Raw genomic sequence first — 21,792 nt, 5'->3', positions numbered from 1 at the left:
AAGTGTACAATTAAAACTGTTTAAGATGATTGGGGCTCCTGACTGGCTCAGTCAGTACAGCATGTGACTCTTGATCTCAGGGTTGTGAGTCTGAGCCCCACATTGGGAGTAGAGTTTAATTAAAAAAAAAAAAAGTTTAAGACAGTAAATGTTGTATTTTACTGCATTAAAAAAATTTTTCAGGGTGCCTGCGTGGCTCAGTCAGTTGCCTTTGGCTCAGGTCATGATCCTAGAGTCCTGGGATCAAGTCCTGCATCGGGGGGGGGGGGGTCCCTGCTCAGCAGGGAGTCTGCTTCTCCCTTTCTCTCTGCCCTTTCCCCTGCTCATGCTCTCTCTCTCAAATAAATGAATAAAATCTTTACAAAAATTGTTTTTCAAATAATAATGTACCCAATATAACATAGGGAAAAAGATCTCTTAGAAAAGTGGAATTTTAAGAACTTTTAAGGAATAATAACTTCTCAAACATGGCTAGTCCCCTATAGATATGTAAGGACAAAATGAGAGTCAGGGCTGGAAGTTCTTTTTTTTTTTTTTTGTAAGATTTTACTTATTTGAGAGAGAGAGCACAAGCAGGGGAGAAACACAGGGACAGACTCCCTGCTGAGCACAGAGCCAGACACAGGGCTGAATCCCAGAACCCTGAAATCCTGACCTGAGCCAAAGTCAAATGCTTAACCACTTAACTGACTGAGCCACCCAGGTGCCCCAGGGCTAGAAGCTCGAACTCTCTGCAGGGCTGTTACTCTCACCAATTTAGCAGGCCATAGCACCATTACCATTCCATACCTCTGCCCCGGTGCCTTGTCACTGTTACTCAACATCACGCCCACCCCAACTAGAATCCTTCCCTATGTTAAAATTCTAATGCCCCAAACCTAAGCTATGTTAGGAGAGTGGTTGGGGTTGGGAGGATCTTAGTGACTAGAGGGAAACACAGGGGCCTCTGGAAGTGCTGCTGTCCTAGTACTGGTTACATAGATATTTTCAGTTTATGAATAATCACTGAGTTGTACATTTAAGATGTGCATTTTTAATGCATATTATGCCTTTTTTAATTTTTATTATTTTTTAAGGTTATTTATTTGAAGTAATCTCTCCACCCAATGTGCAGCTCAAACTCACAACTCCAAGATCAAGAGCCACGTGCTCTTCTGACTGAACCGGCCAGGCGCCCCCTATTACGCTTCTTTTTTTAAAAACTGTACTGCCCAATGGACAAACCGATGGTTCAAGGAAGGACCAGGACATCTCCCAAAAAGAAAACTGGGTGAATGTGACCATTACATAAAGTGACAACTCACTAAAGACTGCTGGGGAAAAACAGACTGGCTCCCAACAGTTTCAGATTACAGAGCTAGATTATAATCTATAAACCTTTCAAAAGTGTGGGTCTGGAGCCATTTTCTTAGAAAGAAGCTCATTTCATATGGCAGGGGGAAGTTCACTACAGTTACTAGCCTCCAAAACAATGAGCAAAAAGAATGTTATGACAGAAAAAAGTTGCTGGGAGTTATACTTGGGCCTAGTCCTGTCTCTGCCAAAGGGCAGCCCAAGGGTCGCCAGGCTAGTCATGCTGCCTTTGTTTCACATAAATATGGTATCACAACATGTGCTACATAACGTCACAGAGAGAATATATGGAAGAGCTTTGCTGAAGTTAAAAGCCTCATATGGGCATCATTAGAGTTTCTAATTTAACATCAAACAGAGACAAAGGAAATATCAGAGAAGAAGGCCCTGGGTAAATTTTTCTTAATCTCTTCTGAATACTTCTGTAAATGGAACAGCAATTTGGCAAACTCAGTTTGACTCACACCTATAACACAGAGCCCAGCCAAGGAAAAAAAGCACACTCAGTGTTTAAGAAGGGGAAGAGGACACACACCCTACTGATGCCAACATACCTGCTCTCCAGGGACTGGTGGCTGCCCAGGCAGCACCACACCACAGACGGCAGTCACTCTGGAAGAGAGGTCAGCTGAAACAAGATGTCCCTGGAAGTACTGCAGCTCCTTCTCCTTACGCCAAAGGGAGGTTTCTGGATTAGCCAAAACCAAAGCCTTCTCCAAGTCCTGCAGCTGGGCCTCTTCTAGTAACCTGAGGAAAATGAGGATCTCATCAATTACTTTAACGCACAGCAAAGCCACATCAAGATCTCCAGGAATCCTCCTTCTTACCTCAACCTGAAATGGATCAGCTCCTCACTATTAAAAATCTTCTTAAGGAATGATAACTTATGTTCTTCATTCATACAGGTGACCAAAGCAAGACAATTGGCTGTGTACCTGGAGAAAATCAAAGTATATAAACTCAAGACAAGCAGCTGATTCTCAAGAAAAAAGAAAAGTTGCTAGCCAACTAAACACTAAAAAAGGAAATCTTAGGGGTGCCTGGTTGGCTCAGCTGGTAGAGCATGCAACTCTTGATCTCAGGGTGGGGAGTTCGAGCTCAACACTGGAAGTAAAGATTACTAAAATAAACAAACTTTAAAAAAGAAAAAGAAAAGGAAATCTTACGGAATTAATATAATACATTTAAGAGTAGAAAACACAAGTCAGGCATGATGAATTCACTTGATAGAACCTGAAAAAGGTGGAACTCCACTAGTATCACCTCATTTTCCACTAAAGAGACACATGATTAAGGAAAGGAAATTAAGTGGTACCAAAAGGTACCAGAACAAAAATAACACACTTTACATAGCTTCCTTTCCCTCCTCATGCACAGAACTCTACACTCCCTCTATCATCCCCACACTTGAAACACAGGAAAAGTCCAACAGCTACACACCAGCGGACCAAGGTATCATGGCTTCTGAGGAGAGGGACGCACACACTCCAGTCCCAGAGCTCCCGGAACACAGACTGCTCTTGCTGCAGAAACTTGTAAGCTGCTTCCATTAGGTCCCGGAGCTTCATCCGCCTGCGCCCATAGCGGACTGGATTAGCATCTGAACTCTCTAGGAAGAGTCTTTGAAAGACTGGAGAAGTGTCCTTGAAATACCTCAGGGCAAACCTTCAGAAAGAAAGAGATTATTTTCATTTGTTGGTGAGGACATCAAAGTATACATCTCCACTTTGAGATAGGACAGCAGAATATAACAGGAATTTCCAAGGGTCTGAAAGCAAAGAAACAAATACTGAAGCTACCTAGTCCTAAGATGGTATGCTGTTTAAGTTCAGGAACCAGGACCATCGCATGAGATATCTGACAGAATACAAAAACCAGAAGTACTTATCCCACATGTTTTCTACTGAAAAATGCACTCAACTTCAACAAACATTTACTGAACCTCTCACTGGGAGCCAGACACTGTGTTAAGTACCAGGGATACAAAACCAAGGAGATACTATCCTGGACTCCCCCAGTAACAAGGAAGATAGTCACTTACAGGAACAACAAGAGGCACAAAAAAAAAGATTCAACTAAAACTGGGGGAGTCCAGAAGAGACACTTTGGTTGTATCTGAAGAGATGAACAGATTTTCATGAAGCACAGAACGAAAGCAAGTAAGATTGCAAAAGAAGGACAAAAAGCTTCGGACAGGGGGCCACTGGGTGGCTCAGCCAGTTAACTGTCCAACTCCTGGTTCAGGCTCAGGTCATGATCTCAGGGACGTGAGATTGAGCCCTGCGTCAGGCTCCATGCTCAGCACAGAGTCTGCTTGGGAATCTTTCCTGCCACTCCCCGCACTCACTCTCTCTTACACACACACACACACACACACACTCTCTCTCTCTAATAAATAAATAAAATCTTTAAAAAAAAAGAAAGAAAGAAAGAAAGCTTCACACAGTTCTTTACATATTCTGGATATTGATCCCCTATCAGACAAATGATTTGCAAATACTTTCTCCCAATCTGTAGGTTGTCTCTACATCCTTGTTTCCTTTGCTGTGCATCAGCTTTTTAGTTTGATGTCCCATTTGTCAATTTTTGCTTTTGTTGTTTGTGCTTTGGTGTCATCCAAAAAATCACTGCCAAATCTAGTATATGAAGCAATCTCTTCCATCAGCCTGTTCCTGAACTGCATTCTTTTATAATAACTTGGTAAACTAGTGGTCAGTAACAGAACCCCCAAGAGCCCACTGGGAATGTGACAGAGCAGCTGCAGGAGCCATCTGAATCTGTTTTCCAGAGCACCTTGTACTGAAGCACCAAGGAAGTATACCCCAGATTCCTGACTCAACAAATCCCCAAATATAAAACTGTAATTGGGGAATAATGCAAATTCAGGAGATGGGTGGGAAGGCTTGGACTTCCACAAGCAAGCCAGGCAAACAGGAATAGAGGTTTGGTAAATTAACACTTGTGATATTCTGAATGAGACTGGACATATGAGACTTAGAAGATTCAGCTGTTGCTCAGAAGAGACCTGGCAGAGTAAGAAAAAGAAAAGAGATTTGGGAGGAAATATACGAAACTACTAATAACAGTTATCCCTAAAATGTAGGATTTCAGGGTGAAGAAGACTTTTGCTTTTTGCAATTCTGTATTATAATTTAAATTTATTACTTTTATAATTAAGGGAAAAAAACAGGACATTTTTTTCTTCACAAAGATGCTGTCAGAATGAGTACAATAACTCTTTGCGGGAAGAGAGGCTGGTATTCCACTAGCTGGAGTGGAAGGCAGCTGATGTTGGCAGCACATGTGGGACTAGGTGGGCAGTAACAAGCATGCAGGCAGAGAAGCAGTAACCAAATGGTCAACCTGACCAGGGGGTCTTTGAGGAAGATAGGGGGAAATGAGCAGAGTGCACTGGCAATGACCCTACATTTGTGCAGCAATGGGAGGAAGAGAATTTTGGTCCACTCTAAGTATACAAAAGGGAGACTGGTCAATATTCTCTTCCAAACTTACTCGACTACATCACCCTTTTCTCTAAAGACCCATCATTTTCAAGGAGTGCTCTAAAATTCTGATCTAAGCAATGACGGATGGGATGCCTGGGTGGCTCAGTTGGTTAAGCAATGACGGATGGACCAATAAAGCATCTTTAGCCAGAGAATAACATTAGTTTTTTTTCCCTAGAGAATATTCAAAGACTGAGGAGAAGGGTCTCTTTCCTGGAGGAAGATGAAGAGTCATAAGGTCCAAAATGCAACAAGGAATACCATCCAGTTAAACATCTAACCTTGGATGAGCCACTCACTTGGGCAACTCATCACAGTCTTCCCAGCATCTAGAAATAAGACCTGTGGTCCAGTTCTGGCTCTGACACTTAGAACAATTTAGTTAACCTCTCTAAAGATTTAAATAAGATTTTACAATGATGTTACTGAAGATGTTACAATATAAAGATTAAAGGGTGCCTGACTGGCTCAGTCGGAAGAGCATATGACTCTTGATCTCAGGGTTGTGAGTTCAAGCCCCACGCTGAGTGCAGAAAGTAAATAAATAAACTTAAGGAAAAAAAAGAGGAAGTGGTCCACCACTAAATGCAAAAAAGATTAAAAACATATACCTACATACTTAAACACTATAAAATCCTGTATAAGTATATATTATTACTAAAACAACACCATTGTTTTAAAATCCACATTCCTAATCACCACTACAGATCCACAAATTTCATGCCCAAGGATGTTCAATGTCATATATGTCAAAAATTCAAAAATAACCTGGGGCACCTGGCTAGAGTGTACGACTCTTGATCTCACAGTTGTGAGCACAAATCCCATGTTGGGTGTTGAGATTACTTAAAAAAAATAAAATCAAGGAAAAAAAAAGAACTTGGAAACCTAACTAATATGTTAGAATAGAGAACACATCAACAGACTGGGATTGCTTTCCCAGAGTCCTGACAAAGAATCTGTCAGAGTAAAACATATGTTTGAGGATTCTAGATGCAAAAACAGTATGAACAAACAGCAACAAAATGGTAATTATGTGAGGTGAAAGATGTGTTAACTAACCTTATTATGGTAAATATTTTACAATATATACATGTATCAAATCACTATGTAATATACCTTCAACTTATACAATGTTATATGTCAAGAAAAATATATTTCAATTGTTATCTAAATAAAGCTGGGGGGGGGCACCTAGTAATGAACAAATAGCATAAGGGAAAAGAAAGAAATGCTTAAGACCACTGAAGTACCACATGGAAGCCTCAAACAACACCTTGAGCTCAGAAAGAGGTATGTACCCATAAATGAATGGCAAGCATTGGGACCCTAGGGAGACTGACTATCTTCTCTTCGGTCTCTTTTTTTTCCCTAGATTTTCACTGCTAACCTATTTCTTTTCTCTTCATTCTTCCTCTCCTTGCTTTTCCTCCACAATCTGCCACAGTACAAAATTTCCTCTGATTTCCAAGAGGAAAACATTCATTCCTCTTTAGTGATTTTCCTCCACCCCTTAAGTATTTGGCTCACACACCTCCATTAGCGTATAATATTCAATTGTTTGCAAAATCAATAACCCATTATATTTGACTTTTTTACCCACATGATGTGGCCCTGAGCCTAAAAGAAGGGTCTCCTATGACTATATACTATATCCTATCTAATAGAGGATATATAAAAGATTCAACTAAAATTGGGGGATCCTATCTAAATATATTTGGTATATTCCTAATACATTAGGTATATTTCCTCTACAGAGGAAATTTGGGGCACATGTTGAATTAATCAGCTATAATTCTTTTTTTTTTTTTTTAAAGATTTTATTTATTTATTTGAGAGAGAGAGAGAATGAGAGACAGAGAGCACGAGAAGGAAGAGGGCAGAGGGAGAAGCAGACCCCCTGCTGAGCAGGGAGCCCGATGCGGGACTCGATCCCGGGACTCCACGATCATGACCTGAGCTGAAGGCAGTCACTTAACCAACTGAGCCACCCAGGTGCCCAATCAGCTATAATTCTTAAAACTAAAAATCAAAATCTCATTCTATATCATTGTCTATAGTTTATTGTACAACATGCATTGATTCGTTTATACACAGCTCTTTTTTTTTTGCTTGTTTTTTAAATTACTCTATCACAGGCACTTTTGTAAACTGCATTATATAATTTTTGGAATGAGATGGGAGCGTAAATAAAATCTACAGCCTTGGCAAAATGAAAAGAAGAAAAAACAGAGGTGTGCTCACGTGCATTTAATAAGAACATAAAACTTGAAGCGGATGGGAAATCAGACATAACTAATCCACCATTTTAATGATTCTCAAACACAATCCAGAAGCACTCTACCACAAAGGCTTAGGAGAAATGGGGTTCAAGTTACCCACACGTCAATCTCAAATGGTAAGTACAGGATAGTTGGCATACCTTATGAAATGGTACCACAGACAAGTACATCTAAATGATTACAGCACTAAGTGAGGCCACAATCTCAACCTCAATCAACCCACAGCATATGTTCCTAATTACCAAGTTTGACATTGATATTTGCTGTGTATTTTCTAGTTCCATCAACCTGGGCTCATTTTTTCCCTCCCCTTTTAGAAAAGCTCATACAAATTATGGCTTTCTCCCAAGCCTTCATTTCTTATACCCTTCATTCAAGAACCAGATTAGAGATCATAGTTCCAAGAAAGCCAAAGTGTACTTATTATGTTGATGAAAACTAATAAATAAGAGATGGATATAACAGATACTCTTAGGGTCACCTGGATGGCTCACAGTCCTGACAGCGAGTCCCGCATCAGGCTGCCCGTTCAGTGGAGAATCCACTTCAGATTCTTTTTCCCTAACCTTCTTCCTCCCCTTTTGACCCTCCCCACTTGCACAGGCTCGTGCACACGCACTTTCTCTCTCTCAAATAAAATCTTTAAAAAAGAGAGAGATACTCTTATTAGTGCACAGATATTATTCAACTTTAGAAATAAAATTTTTTTTTTTTTTTTTTTTTATTTATTTGACAGAGAGAGACGAGAGAGGGAACATAAGCAGGGGAAGTGGGAGAGAGAGAAACAGACCTCCCACAGAGCAGGGAGCCCGATGCGGGGCTCGATCCCAGGACCCTGGGATCATTACCTGAGCCAAAGACAGACAATGACTGAGCCACCCAGGCGCCCCTAGAATGAAAGTTCTTATTGAGTCCTGCATCGGGCTCCTTGCTCAGACGGGAGCCTGGCCTGCGGCTCCTCCTGCTTGTGCACACTCTTTCTTTCTCTGACAAATAAATAAAATCTTTGAAAATAAATAAGTAAATACAATTAAATCGCCTTATATGGATGTCTCACCAGATGATACAATCCTTGAAGGCAGGGAACATGTCTTAGCCATTTTTCCAGGCCTGTCTTGATGGCCAAGACTTAAAAGAACATAGTAAATGGTCACTAAACTGAGCTGGATAAAGGGATTCTGTTGTGATCATTTTTATAAAACAATACCACTTACCTTTCTTCTTTCTTATATTTCCCTTCTTTCCTTCTTCTCAACTCAGACTCCTCCTTTACTTCCCAGGAGACAGCTGGTTCTACTACCTCAAGGAGAAATACGAAGAAAAAACTGTTACTCACGGGAGAACATCAGGATGGTTACAGATGAGTTTGCTCATTGACACACAGAGCCGTTCGTGTAGATCGTGGTTGACTTGACCTCCGGCTTTAATGGCCTCAGCATTCCTTTCCAGCAAATCCAGAAGAAGAGGGCGCAGCTGGCGACCAACCAGTATAGTACAGTCTTTATCCAGAAGTAATTGGGCTAAGGTATTCAGGATACACTGGCGATCTTGAGGTGTCCACACCTGAGAGAAAGGCAAAACAATGTATCTGTATAAATGCTACTCATTTGTACTGCTGCAGAAAAGCAAAAATCCTAGTTTGGAATCAAAACAACCAATTTCCAGATTTCATAAGTGAATTTATCTTATAAAACACAATGGGGGTTTTTGCAATAGAAGATTACAGTGAATTTAAAGTAAAAGGCTGTAACAAAGAGCGCACTGGGGTTTGAGCGATAGGACTGATACCTGAATTCCACGTAAAATGCTACATAGCTTTCCTGAAAAATAATCTGTTTCATGGTCTCAATATTTCCCAGAGAATCCAGTGTTTCCCCCAGCTCCTTTGCTCTTGAAGGAAAACAGAAATTACATGGGGAAAAAACAAAACAAAAACCTTAGAGTTAGTATGCAAAACTGCCAACTCTCTTGAAGAAAGGATAGAGATAAATCAATTCCAGAAAATGAATGAGGATATCCCTATGAAGGCTCCAACCTCTAATAAATAAACAAAACAGAATCCAAAGGAGACAGCCACACTTTGATACGCAAGATGAAACAGACCACAAAATTCTAGTGCCTGGGCTCAGAATGTCCATAAGAGTAACAAGGAAAACTGAAAAAGTGTGTAAAAGGTCTCATGTTGCTAGTGTGCATGCAGATCTATACAACCTTGCTACTGACAATGAGACCTCAGGTTTTAAACTGCTTAAGGGTCATACCCTCTGACCCAGCAAATCCAATGCTATGTATTTATCCTAAGGAGTTTCACACTAAAGTTATCGATAAGAGTGCAGCTTGAATACAACCTAAATACCATATGCAAAAATTTAACAATTTTTTCCAAAATTATCTCTCAGAAAAGGTCACCTTACACCTGACCTCTTATGAAATCTTCCAAAATATAAGGGCATTCACTCATAAAACAACTAATTCTGAATAAAGCACTGATGGGGGAGAGAGGTTACATTGGAACAATTTCTATCAATATTAGTCCTACAAGGAAATTTAACAGATTTGGTCATGATTCACAGGAGCATGATATGACATTTTCAACTGCCGAATGTCCCTATAAACAAGCCCACTAAAGATATCATTTAAAAAAGTATACAGTAGGGGTGCCTGGGTGACTCAGGGTCTCAGAATCAAGCCCTGCATCAGGCTCCACGCATAGCATGGAGTCTGCTTGAGGTTCTCTCTCTCCCTCTCCCTACACCCCTTCCCCAGCTCACTCTCTCAAATAAATAAATAAAATCTTGAAAAAAAAAAAAAAAGGTGATCTGGAAAACCATGTTGGAATAAATAGATATTGGGGCGCCTGGGTGGCTCAGTTGTTAAGCGTCTGCCTTCGGCTCAGGTCATGATCCTGGGGTCCTGGAATTGAGCCCCACATCGGGCTCCCTGCTCTGCAGGAAGCCTGCTTCTCCCTCTCCTACTCCCCCTGCTTGTATTCCCTCTCTGGCTGTGTCTCTCTGTCAAATAAATAAAATCTTTAAAAAAAAAAAAAAAAGAATAAATAGATATTTAGCCTTTTTTTAAAAAAGTAAACTCTATGCCCAACATGCGGCTCAAACTCCTGACCCCAAGATCAAGAGTTGCATGCTCTACCGACTGAGCCAGCCAGGTGCCCTCAGATATTTAGCTTTCTAAAAACCAACTTAAATACATACATACATACATACATACATAAATCTTCACTGACATATACTTTACATACAATAAAATGCACCCATTTATAGTTTGATGAGTTTTTTTTTTTTAAAGATTTTATTTATTTGACAGAGACACAGCAAGAGAGGGAACACAAGCAGGGGGATGGGGGAGGGAGAAACAGGCTTCTGCCGCTGGGACCATGGCCTGAGCTGAAGGCAAACACTTAATGACTGAGCCACCCAGGCACCCCAGTTTGATGAGTTTTGACATATGTACCCACCCGTGTAACCACCACCCAGTTAAAGTATCAAACCCAAAGTTCCCTTATGTTCCTTGGGAATCAATCCCCTTACCAACAGGCAACTAATAATATGATTTTATGACCACAGATTAAACTAGTCTACAACTTTATATAAATTTAATCATATATTGGGGCACCTGGGTGGCTCAGTCGTTAAGTGTCTGCCTTTGGCTCAGGTCATGGTCCCAGGGTCCTGGGATCGAGCCCCGCATCGGGCTCCCTGCTCCACGGGAAGCCTGCTTCTCCCTTACCCACTCCCCCTGCTTGTGTTCCCTCTCTCACTGTCTCTCTCTGTCAAATAAATAAATACAATCTTAAAATAAATAAACAAATAAATTTAATCATATAGTACATGCTCTTTTCTGTCCATTTTGCTCAGCATAATGCTTTTGACAATCATCCGTGTAATTAAATGCTTCAGTAATTTATTCCATTTTATTACTGACTAGTTTTTCACTATGAACAAACCACAACTTTATTACCCATTTGCATGTTGATAGCTATCCTCACTACTTCACTGTTTCTAGCTATCATCAAAGATATCATCAAAGATGTTTAGAATTTCTTCAAGTGTTTAATAGCCACTCATTTATCATCTGTTCAATCTTTTCTCCATTTTTGTAAATGCTCTGTATCAGCTTGAGGAAATTTTGTTCTATTCCTAACTTGTGTTCTATTCCTAGCTTGTTTTTCTTGAGTGGTCTTTGGTAGTTTGTATTCTTCAAACACTCTTTGATCTAAACTGCTTAATTTATTAGCATAAAATTGTTCATATTAATCACCTATCTTTTTACTCTTTTTAGAATCTGTTAACAGTGGCATTTTCATTCCTAGTAGTATGGATCTTTCCCATTTATTCTTGATCAGTCTTTGCAAAGACTCACCTTCTGGTTTCACTGGATTGCTCTATTGTTTGTCCGTTTTCTATTTCACTAATTTCTACTCTTACCTTTATTATTGTCTTTCTTCTACTTATTTTGGGTTTAATTTGCTCTTCCTTTTCTAATTCTCTAAGGTGAAAGCTTAAAAAATATCACTGATTTCAAATGTTTCTTTCCTAATATAAGAATTTAATGTTATAGGGCGCCTGGCTGGCTCAGTCGATAGAGCATGTGACTCTGGATTTTGAAGTCAAGAGTTCAAGCCCTGTGTTGGGCTCCCCACTGGGCATGGGGTCTAATTAAAAAAAAAAAAAAAAGAATTCAATGTTTTGAAAATGTTATGAATTTCCCTCTAAATACTGCTCTAGCCGCATTCCACAATTCATTTAAATTATTCAGTTCAAAATACTTTCATGGGGATGCCTGGATAGCTCGGCCATTTAAGCATCTGCCTTCGGCTCAGGTCATGATCTCAGGGTTCTGGGATTGAGTCCCATGTTCGTCGGGCTCCCTGCTCGGTGGGGGAGTCTGCTTCTCCCTCTTCCTCTGCCCTCCCCACAGCTTGTGCTCTCTCTCTCGAATAAAATCTTTTTTTTTTTAAAGATTTTATTTGACACAGAGAGAGTGAACGAGCAAGAGAGAGCACAAGCACAAGCAGGGGGAACAGCATGCAGGGAGAAGCAGACTCCCCGCTGAGCAAGGAGCCGGTGGTGGGGATCAATCCCTGGACCCTGGGATCACGAACCGAGCCGGCGGCAGTCGCTTAAATCGAATGAGCCACCCAGGCGCCCCTCAAATAAAATCTTTAAAAAAAAAAAATTTCTGATTCTCCCAGTGATTTTCCTTTAACCATCTTTTTTTTTTCTCTTATTTTGTTTTTCAATTTCTAACATTTAGGGATTTTGCCAGTATCTTTTTGGGGCTTTTTTCCCCTAATTTAATTCCAGTGGGGTCACTGAATATCCCAAGTATGATTTTAATTCTCTTAAATTTATTGAGACTTGTTTAATGGCTCAGAATATGCTCTATCTTGGTGAATGTTCCAGATGAGCAGAACATGTATTCTATTGTTATTAGGCACAGCACTCATAAATGTCAAATAGGTCAGGTTTATTGATAGTGGGTCTTCCACATGCTTAGTGATTTTCTGTATTTGTTCTATCAGTTTGTCAGGATAGAATGTCAAAGTCTCCAACTGTAATTGCGAATTTGCCTGTTTTTCCTCTTCTGTCACTTTTTTTTTTTTTTAAGATTTTATTTCTTTATTTGACAGAGAGAGACACAGTGAGAGAGGAAACACAAGCAGGGGGAGTGGGAGAGGGAGAAGCAGGCTTCCCACAGAGTAGGGAGTCCTATGCAGGGCTTGATCCCAGGACCCTGGGATCATGACCTGAGCCGAAGGCAGATGCTTAACGACTGAGCCACCCCTTCTGTCAATTTTTGATTCACATATTTTGATCTTCTGTTATTAGGTGTACATATATTTGAGGTTTCTTTCTTAATTTTGCGCTACTGATATTTGGAGCTGGATGATACCTTGTGAGGCTATCCCATACATTGTAACATATTTAGCAACATCGCTGGCCTCTAAACACTATATGCTAGAAGCAACCCCACCACCACCAGTTGGGACAACCAAAAATGTCTCCAGATTTGCCCTTGGGGCAAAATTACCCCAGTTGAGAACCAGTAGGCTGGATTAAAAAATACTTGAAACAAAAAATGGAAATAAGGTTGACAGGAAAAAGAAAACAAAAAACAGTTCCTTTTAATAAATTTTTATTTTGGGGGCACCTGGCTGGCTCATTTGGAAGAACATGAGACTCTTGATCATGAGTTCAAGCCCCATGTTGGGTGTAGAGATTAAATAAATAAACCTTTTCTTTTTTTTAAAGAAACTTTTAAAGTTTAAAAATTTCAAAAACTAAAAAACACCTCATATACCATATACCACTTTAGAAAGCTTGGATTATTATTCTGGAGACAATGGGGAGCTTTTATACAGAATGGGGACAGATTCAGATGACTTATTAATGATAATTATATTAAATGACCAGAATAGGGAACCTAGAGAGAAAAAAAGTAAGTTAGTGGTTGCCTGGGGGGATTTGGGAGAGCACAGCAATGCAGTGGCAGGGTGGGGGGGGGGAATGAGGTTAGCTAAAAGATATGGGGATTCTTTTTGAAATAATGAAAATGTCAGGGCGCCTCACTGGCCCAGTCGAAAAGAGCATGCAACTCTTGATCTCAGGGTCATGAGTTTGAACCCCACATTGGGTGTAGAGATTACTTACATAAATTTTTTTTAAAAATTAAAAAAAAAAAGAAAAATGTCTAAATATCAGTCTAAAATAAACTGTGATAACAATTGCACATATCTGTGAACATAGCAAAAACCACTGAACTGTACACTTAAATAAATGGATGAAGTATAAGGTACGTGAAATGTATCTCAATAAAGTGGTTTTTAAAAATTATTATTATTATTAAAGCTCACATGTACTGATTATTTACTTTGTGCCAAGCACTTTAGTAAGCTCCTCACATGCATTATCTAGATCTTACAACAATCTTATTTATAGCAATAATAATTAACCACTTTTTATAAACACTGCTTACAATAGTCTAGGCATCTAATTCTCCCAGCAACCCATAAAGTGGTAATATTATCCCCATTTTACAGATAAGGAAACTGAAAAATAAAAAAGGGGTTAAGGTCACAAAGCTAGCAGCAGAACCGGAGTCCTTGCAACTATTTAGCAGCTGCCATATGTAATGTATCAAGAAACTGAGACTCAGGAGAGTTAAGTAACTTGTTCAAGGCCCCAAAAGGAATTAAGAGAATAGATTTGCTCTTCAGCCATACTTCAGTTCCAGTATCTTAAGCACCCTGCTCTTCCTGAACACAGACAGTGATCAAGGAGGTAAGGGATGCGTGATATTATCATTTATAAAGCATTTTTTTTAAAGATTTATTTGCGAGAAAGAGAGCTTCGTGCACATGTGGGGGGAGGGGCAGAGGGGCAGAATCCTCAAGCAGACTCTCGGTTGAGCAGAGTGGGACCAGGGCTTGATCTCACCACCCATGAGATCTCAACCTGAGCCAAAACCAAGAGTGGGACGCTTAACAGACTGAACCACCCAGACTCCCCATGATTTATAATAGTACATTTTCTTAAAAACCCTTGGAATTAATTTCCTGTGAGGAGAGTGATAAAGGTGTCCTTTGTTATGCTGTTATGTTAAGGACGTGAATTTAAGGGTCTTTTTTTTGGTTTTTAAAGTAAGTTCTAGGCCCAACATGGTGCTTGAACGCACTACCCAAGATGAAGAGTTGCATGCTCTATCAACTGAGCCAGCCAGGTGCCCCAAGGTAGTAAATTTTGGAAAGACCCAAGGATGGGGACTGGTTGTCAAGAGAACCAACCAAATGATTACAGTGTTGGAACTTTCAGTCCTACCCCCACCTCCACCTCACAGGCCAGGGGCTGGACACTGAGTTCCAACACTAATGGCTAAAGATTTCATCAACCATACCTATGTAATGAAGTCTCTATAAAAACCCAAAAGGACTTGATCAGGAGAGCTTCCAAGTCAGTGAAGACATGGATATGTGGAGAAAGTGTCACCTTTTGGGCGCCTGGGTGGCTCAGTCATTAAGTGTCTGCCTTCGGCTCCGATCATGATCCTAGGGTCCTGGGATCGAGCCCCACATCGGGCTGCTCGGCGGGAAGCCTGCTACTCCCTCTCTCACTCCCCCTGCTTGTGTTCCTGCTCTCGCTATCTCTGTCAAATAAATAAATAAAATCTTTAAAAAAAAAAAGTGTCACCTCTGGAGAGGGCATGGAAGCTCTGCACTCCTCACATACCTTATCCTATGCATCTCTTCCATCTGGCAACTGCTGAATTATATCCTTTTTTTTTTTTTAAAGATTTTATTTATTTATTTGACAGAGACAGCAAGAGCAGGAACACAAGCAGGGGGAGTGGGAGAGGGAGAAGCAGGCTTCCCGCTGAGCAGGGAGCCTGATGTGGGACTCGATCCCAGAACCCTGGGATCATGACCCGAGCCGAAGGCAGCCGCTTAATGACTGAGCCACCCAGGCGCCCTGAATTATATCCTTTGATAATAAACCATTGATCTAGTAAGTAAAATGTTTCTCTGAGTTCTGTGAGCCACTCTAGCAATTTAATCAAATCCAAGGAGGGGGTTGTAGGAACTTCCAACCCACAGCCAGTTGGTCAGAAGTTCAGGTGACAACCTGTATTTTTTTTAATTTTATTGTTATGTTAATCACCATACATTACATCATTAGTTTTTGATGTAGCGTTCCATGATTCATTGTTTGCGTATAACACCCAGTGCTCCATGCAGAGCGTGCCCTCTTTAATACCCAACACCAGGCTAACCCATCCTCCTACCTGACAACCTGGACTCTTAATTGGCATCTGAATTGGGGGTGGGGGACAGTTTTGTAGGACTGAACCCCTAACATGTGGGATCTGATGCTATCTCCAGGTAGACAATGTCAGAACTGAGTTAAATTTTAAGACACCTAGCTTGTGTCTGAGAATTGCTTGGAGATGTTGGAAAACACACACACTGGAATGGAGTCAGAACTATAGGATGGTGGTGGTAGTAGGGATGAAAAGGAAGGAATAGATTCAATATTGAATAAATAAAACATGGAAGACTTGGCCATATGTGAAGGAAAAGGAGTGAAAGGAATGAGGACACTCAGTTCTCTAAAGTGACTGGATAGAGAGAAGGTGGTGTCAGTGGTGTCACCAGCTGAGATAAAGAACATAAAAACAAACAATCCTAAAAAAATTCTTACTTCAGATCTCAACTGCAATGAGAATCATGTTTTCAAAAGTCTTTGCTCTCCAATAAAAATTGTTTTGTTTCCAAAAATAGGAGAAAAAGAGAATGGCGACACAATCAACTCTTCTGAGTGAAAGTCTTGAAATGATTATGGTTACTGAGAATGGTTCAAGCAACAAGCCTGAAAGACATCTCAGATAGGACAGAATTTGACAATGTGAAGCAAAGAAAAGGGAGAAGCAAAGGTGTCCTAATCTCCTTAATTCAACTGAACTTTCGAGTAGCTTTCAAGTCCAATACTATTTCTATACAATCTCAGAATCCAAATGAGTTCTCACACTTATGTGTGTCAGATTCTCTAAAACTTTATCTATTAAAGACTACAAACCATTTCCCCACCCTACTCCCCAAACATAAACAATTTTACATCCAGTTACAGTGGCGTGGAAACATAAATCTCCTGTTGCTGGTCCATGATCCCCAGATTCAGAATTTGTGCTTTGAATTCTAAAGCCCACTTACAAAAAATACCTCCAGCAACAATACATAACCCAGGAGCCTGTCACCAGAAGCTCAGCTCATACAAACTGATTATCTCTTTTCTTAGTCCAACCCATCAAAACTCAGTTTTCTTTCTACAGCTCACCATTTGTTTAGTGATTCCCTTCACTGGGTCTCAGAAGCCAGAAACCCCAAGATCTTTGACTCCTCCCTCCCCTTTGGATTTTCAGTTTGCTGTCACCAAACAGAAATGCCTCTTATGTTAGTTCTCAGCTGCTCCAGACCCAAAATACTCTCGTTGCTTCCTAAGCAATGGGATATATACACAACGCATTTATGACTGAATAAATAAGTTATAGATACTGGAGTTAGAAGGAAAAAAAACCCCATTTTCTACTCTCAAGAAGCTCAAAGATATTGGGGGTGAGGAAGCATAAAATAGGATATTAAAATGCAACGTGAAAAAAATGCATGATAAAGGTCCTCAACTCAGACAGTAGGGAGTCGAGGGAAGGCTCTTAAAAGGTCAAAAACCCATGTCCTAGAAGACTCTAATTCACCTAATAATGCCTATGGTTAATGTCACACAGTTAGCACTAGCTGTCTTGCTTTGCCCTTCAGTTGTTTTGTGTTTATGAACTCTGTCCAAAAATAGATGCTAAATTCCCTGGGGGCAGAGATCGTAACGAATTTCTGTCTCCTCACAGAACCACACCGTGCCTCACGCAAAGCAAGAACGCAATCAATACGTGTCAGCTGGCCAAAACTATGGGATGGGGCAGAAAAGAAAAACAGTCACCCAGACTAACAGGGGTGGCTTAGACTTGGCACACTAGAGTAATACACATTACAGAAAAACCACATTTCTTTCGGAAGGCCACGTCTCCCACAGAGTGCTGCAGGGTGGTCGGCTGGTGGAGAGGACGGAAGGGTCTCTCAGATAAACACAAAAGGCTTCTTCCAATTTCCTCAAATACGCGCGGACGTCTCTGCCCCCGGCCAGCCCTGGGGAGGGGTCCAGGGTGACAGAACGCCGCTACTCTCTACCCTTAAAAGTAGCGCGTCTCGCTCAGGGCTGCAGGGCACGCGCGAGGGGGGCGGCCGGGGTCTGCCCGGCAATTTCCCTCTCCCTCCTTCTTTTACCTGTTTGGCCAAGAACCTGCCCAGTTCGCTGCGGCTCTTCTCGTTCTTGGCAGCGAGTAAGCATAGCGGCGCGTCCGCCACCTCCAGGAAAAGGTGCTCCATGACGGCAGGCCCTCTGCCCCGGCGGCCACCAGCGCTCCCTACTTAGCGCTCGGAGCCCCCGAGCCGCTGCGGTCCCGCACCGGAGGTGCCAGCTACTACGCCCCCAGGGAAAGCACCCCGGCTGCCCCGCAGACACCGGGAGAACTGCAGCACACGTGGGGGAGCACGCGGCGCAGTCCGTCATCAGCCCGCGACCACGACGGCGACGGCAGGGCGGCTCCAGCCCCGCCCCCTCAGCAGCGGAAACAGCGGGAGTTACCACCGCGCCAGTTCCGGGAGCGCAGTAGAAGCGGACTGCTGTTGTAATCCGGGTCTCTTGGGTACAGTGCTGGTAGGTTTCGGAGGCAAGGTGTGGCGGCACAGCGAGACGGGAGATTCCGCTAGGCCGGAGAAGCGAGGGAGCTCTCAGCCCACCATGCCTCCCTCCTGTGGAACTATGACAAGCACGCCCCTTGCGGTATTCATAATATAAATATTGGAAATAAGTGCTCAGTTAGGGAATACTTAAAGTGTGGTGTATACGTTATATAATATTAAGAAGCCGTTAAAAAGAGTGGACTAGAACTTCACATATATGTGTAGTTCAAGAACAAGCCAAAATAATGACAAAGTCAGGCTAATGGTTGCTTTAGGGAGTATTGACAGCCAGGGGACCTGAGGGAACATCCTATGGTGATGGAAGTTTTTCATTATCTTCCTCTCGGTGGTGTTACGCTGGTAGGTAAATTTTTTAAAAGCAAAAAACAACTGTACACAAGATTTGTGCACCTTGTGTAAATTATGCCTCTAAAAAGTGTTTTAAAAAGGGGTAGATCTCTAATAACAAGTTATACTGTGATTCAGTCTTTTAAAATAAATGTATTTGAATTTGAAATTTTTTCCCTAGGGTTTGAATGTTTGCTTTTGGGGAAACTCAAACTCAAGCGGAGAACTTCCAGAACTGGGGAACTATAAAAATGGGGCAAAAAAGATTTCCAAATAAATAATATTTTTAAAATTTGCAAGAAAATTGAGAGGGTTCCCTGAGGACATAGTACAATGAATGAAAAATTACCCAAGTTTGAGGAATTACTCATTTTCCTCTGGGTATCTCCCATGTATTTGTGAAGTGTACACATTAATACACGTATGTATGTTTCTTTCTCGTTAATCAGTCTTTGACAGGGTCTTACCCAAGAACTTAGAAGGGTAAAGGGAAAATTATTTTTCCTCCTCTACACACCCTTTCTCAAATAACCATAAGGCAACATTTTTGGGTGGTAGAAATGTTTCAAGACTATATTGTGGTGATGGTGGCACAACTCTATAAATTGAATAAAGTCATTGAATCTCGGGCGCCTGGGTGGCTCAGTTGGTTAAGCAACTGCCTTCAGCTCAGGTCATGATCCTGGAGTCCCAGGATCAAGTCCCGCATCGGGCTCCCTGCTCAGCAGGGAGTCTGCTTCTCCCTCTGACCCTCCCCCCTCTCATGCTCTCTCTAGCTCATTCTCTCTCAAATAAATGAATAAAATTTAAAAAAAAAAAAAAAAAAAGTCATTGAATCTCACACAGTGGTGTGTGAATTTTATGATGTGTAAGTTATACCTCAAAAAAGCTCTAAAAATAATAACAATAATCGGGAAGGAATAGGGTATGTGTAAGTACAGATGAAGCAAGATTGGCAGTATATTGATAATTATTGAAACTGGATGTCAGGTAAACAGAGTTCATTATACTCTTCTTTCTACTTGTGTGTATGTTTGAAAATTTCGATAATAAAAAGTAAAATAATATGTATTTTTTAAAAGACTACTAGGGTCATATCTAAAGGACTCAGGTACTAAAGAGCAGGAGAATATGCCACTTAGGCATGAAAGAGTTTGGGACATGCCACCCCAAATTATGCCACTTTGGTATATTGATTATTTTGAGCTAAAGATGCTTTAGAAACAGGAAGGGCTCTCTGACCACCCCTCCCTTTTCTACCTAAAGCAGGCCATAAAATTTCCCATGAGAAAAGTACCCTCTACCTTTTACCAGGAATAAAAGAACACACTTATCACCAGAGACTGGTAATTGACACTGAGTGGGTCTGTACAAACAGACTTACTAAAATAACCCTTATCTTCCACTAGTTTTCCCTCCATATATCTTCTAGTCACTTTCCTACAATTTACTGCTCCTAGCCCAAACCCCTTTTGTCTTGTCATTTCTTTACAAATTTATTTCTTATTTTTCTAGAAGGTATGTAAGCTTTCTTAAGCTGAAGGCAATTGAGGAGAAACAGATACAAAAGCTCTCTGCCCTCCTCTTATTTGCCTAAAAGCAGGATATAAGTTTCTAAAAGTGTCCTCCTTTGCCCTCTCTATTAAGAAGGACAGAAGTTAATCACTGGAGACAACTGTAGACCTTTATTAGCACAGAGACAGCATCAGAGGAAACTACATAACAAACCTTGCTGAAATTAGCTGTTATCTACCATTAGTTTCTCCATATATTTGCCTTCTCACAATTTGCCACCCCCAGAAGCTCAAAGTTCTTTTCCTTTGTCTTGTCACTTCTCTAAAAATTTATTGTTCTTTTTTTTAAGATGCTATATAAGCCTAGTTTTTAACTACCTCTTTGAGTTACTGGTCTCTGAGTACTCCCATGTGTATGCACGATGCACATGTTAATAAATTTGTTTGTTTTTCTCTTGTTAATCTGTCTTTTGTTAATGTATTTTATTGGGTGCAAGCCAGAGAACCCAAAATGGGTAGAGGAAAAAAAATTTCTTTTCCTCCCTTACAGTACCAATTTAAAGAGGCTCCTACTGACGAATGATGGTACAATTTGAGCTTCAATAAAGCTAACAATTGCAATGAATTGACACATATTATATACGTTTAAATCCATGAATATGTAATTTTTCATTTTTTTTTAAAGATTTTATTTATTTATTTGTCAGAGAGAGAAAGAGAGCACAAGCAGGGAGAGCAGCAGGCAGAGGTAGAAGCAGGCTCCCTGCTGGGCAAGGAGCCCAATGTGGGAATAGATCCTAGGATCCTGGGATCAAGCGCCGCATCGGGCTCCCTGCTCCACGGGAAGCCTGCTTCTCCCTCTCCCACTTCCCCTGCTTGTGTTCCCTCTCACGCTGTCTCTCTCTCTCTCTGTCAATTAAATAAATAAATAAAATCTTTAAAAAAAAAAAAAAAAGAACTGACAGAATTAGGGCACCTGGCTGGCTCAGTTGGTAGAGCATGCAACTCTTGATCTCAGGATTGTAGGTATGAGGCCCATGTTGGGTGTAGAGATTATGTAAAAAAAAAAATTTTAAAAAAAGAAATTGGCAGAGGAAAATATCAACATTTCCAACCCCCCAGTTAATCAAGTAACCAAGGCATTAAGTATCAGTGGCTGTTAACATCACAAAAGGACCAAATAAAATAGACTTTAGGTTAGCTGCTGATAAAGAACATAATACCACCTAAACTATAGTCTTGTCAAAAGTATCTGGATCTAGCTGCCAATGTGCAGAAAATAGAGAACAGAGGAATATGTTAAACTGCAACATGAATATATAATGAACAAAATCCAGACTGTTAGGAGATTCTATAGATCAAAACAAGTTTTTCAAGAGATAAATTTAAAGGAAAGGTATTGGAGGAGGGGTGCCTGCATGTCTCAGTAGGTTAAGCATCCAACTCTTGATTTTGGTTCAGGTCATGATCTCACGGTCAAGAGATGG

General features: G+C 40.8%; 1 protein-coding gene across 1 annotated transcript in view; it reads right to left on the bottom strand.

The window, feature by feature from the left end:
• Positions 1-18,086, bottom strand: part of MDN1 (midasin AAA ATPase 1) — a 161,247-nt gene extending 143,161 nt beyond the window's left edge. Inside the window, 5 exon segments of the mRNA XM_021693677.2 lie at positions 1,908-2,100; positions 2,181-2,288; positions 2,794-3,018; positions 8,478-8,704; positions 17,985-18,086. Coding sequence (XP_021549352.2) covers positions 1,908-2,100; positions 2,181-2,288; positions 2,794-3,018; positions 8,478-8,704; positions 17,985-18,086 — 855 coding nt within the window.
• Positions 18,087-21,792: the final 3,706 nt, after the last annotated feature.

The sequence above is a fragment of the Neomonachus schauinslandi genome, chromosome 8 (assembly GCF_002201575.2).
Source record: "Neomonachus schauinslandi chromosome 8, ASM220157v2, whole genome shotgun sequence".
Lineage (NCBI taxonomy): Eukaryota > Metazoa > Chordata > Mammalia > Carnivora > Phocidae > Neomonachus > Neomonachus schauinslandi.
The sequence above is the reverse complement of the archived record's forward strand: the minus strand, read 5'-3'. Positions and strand labels throughout refer to the sequence as shown.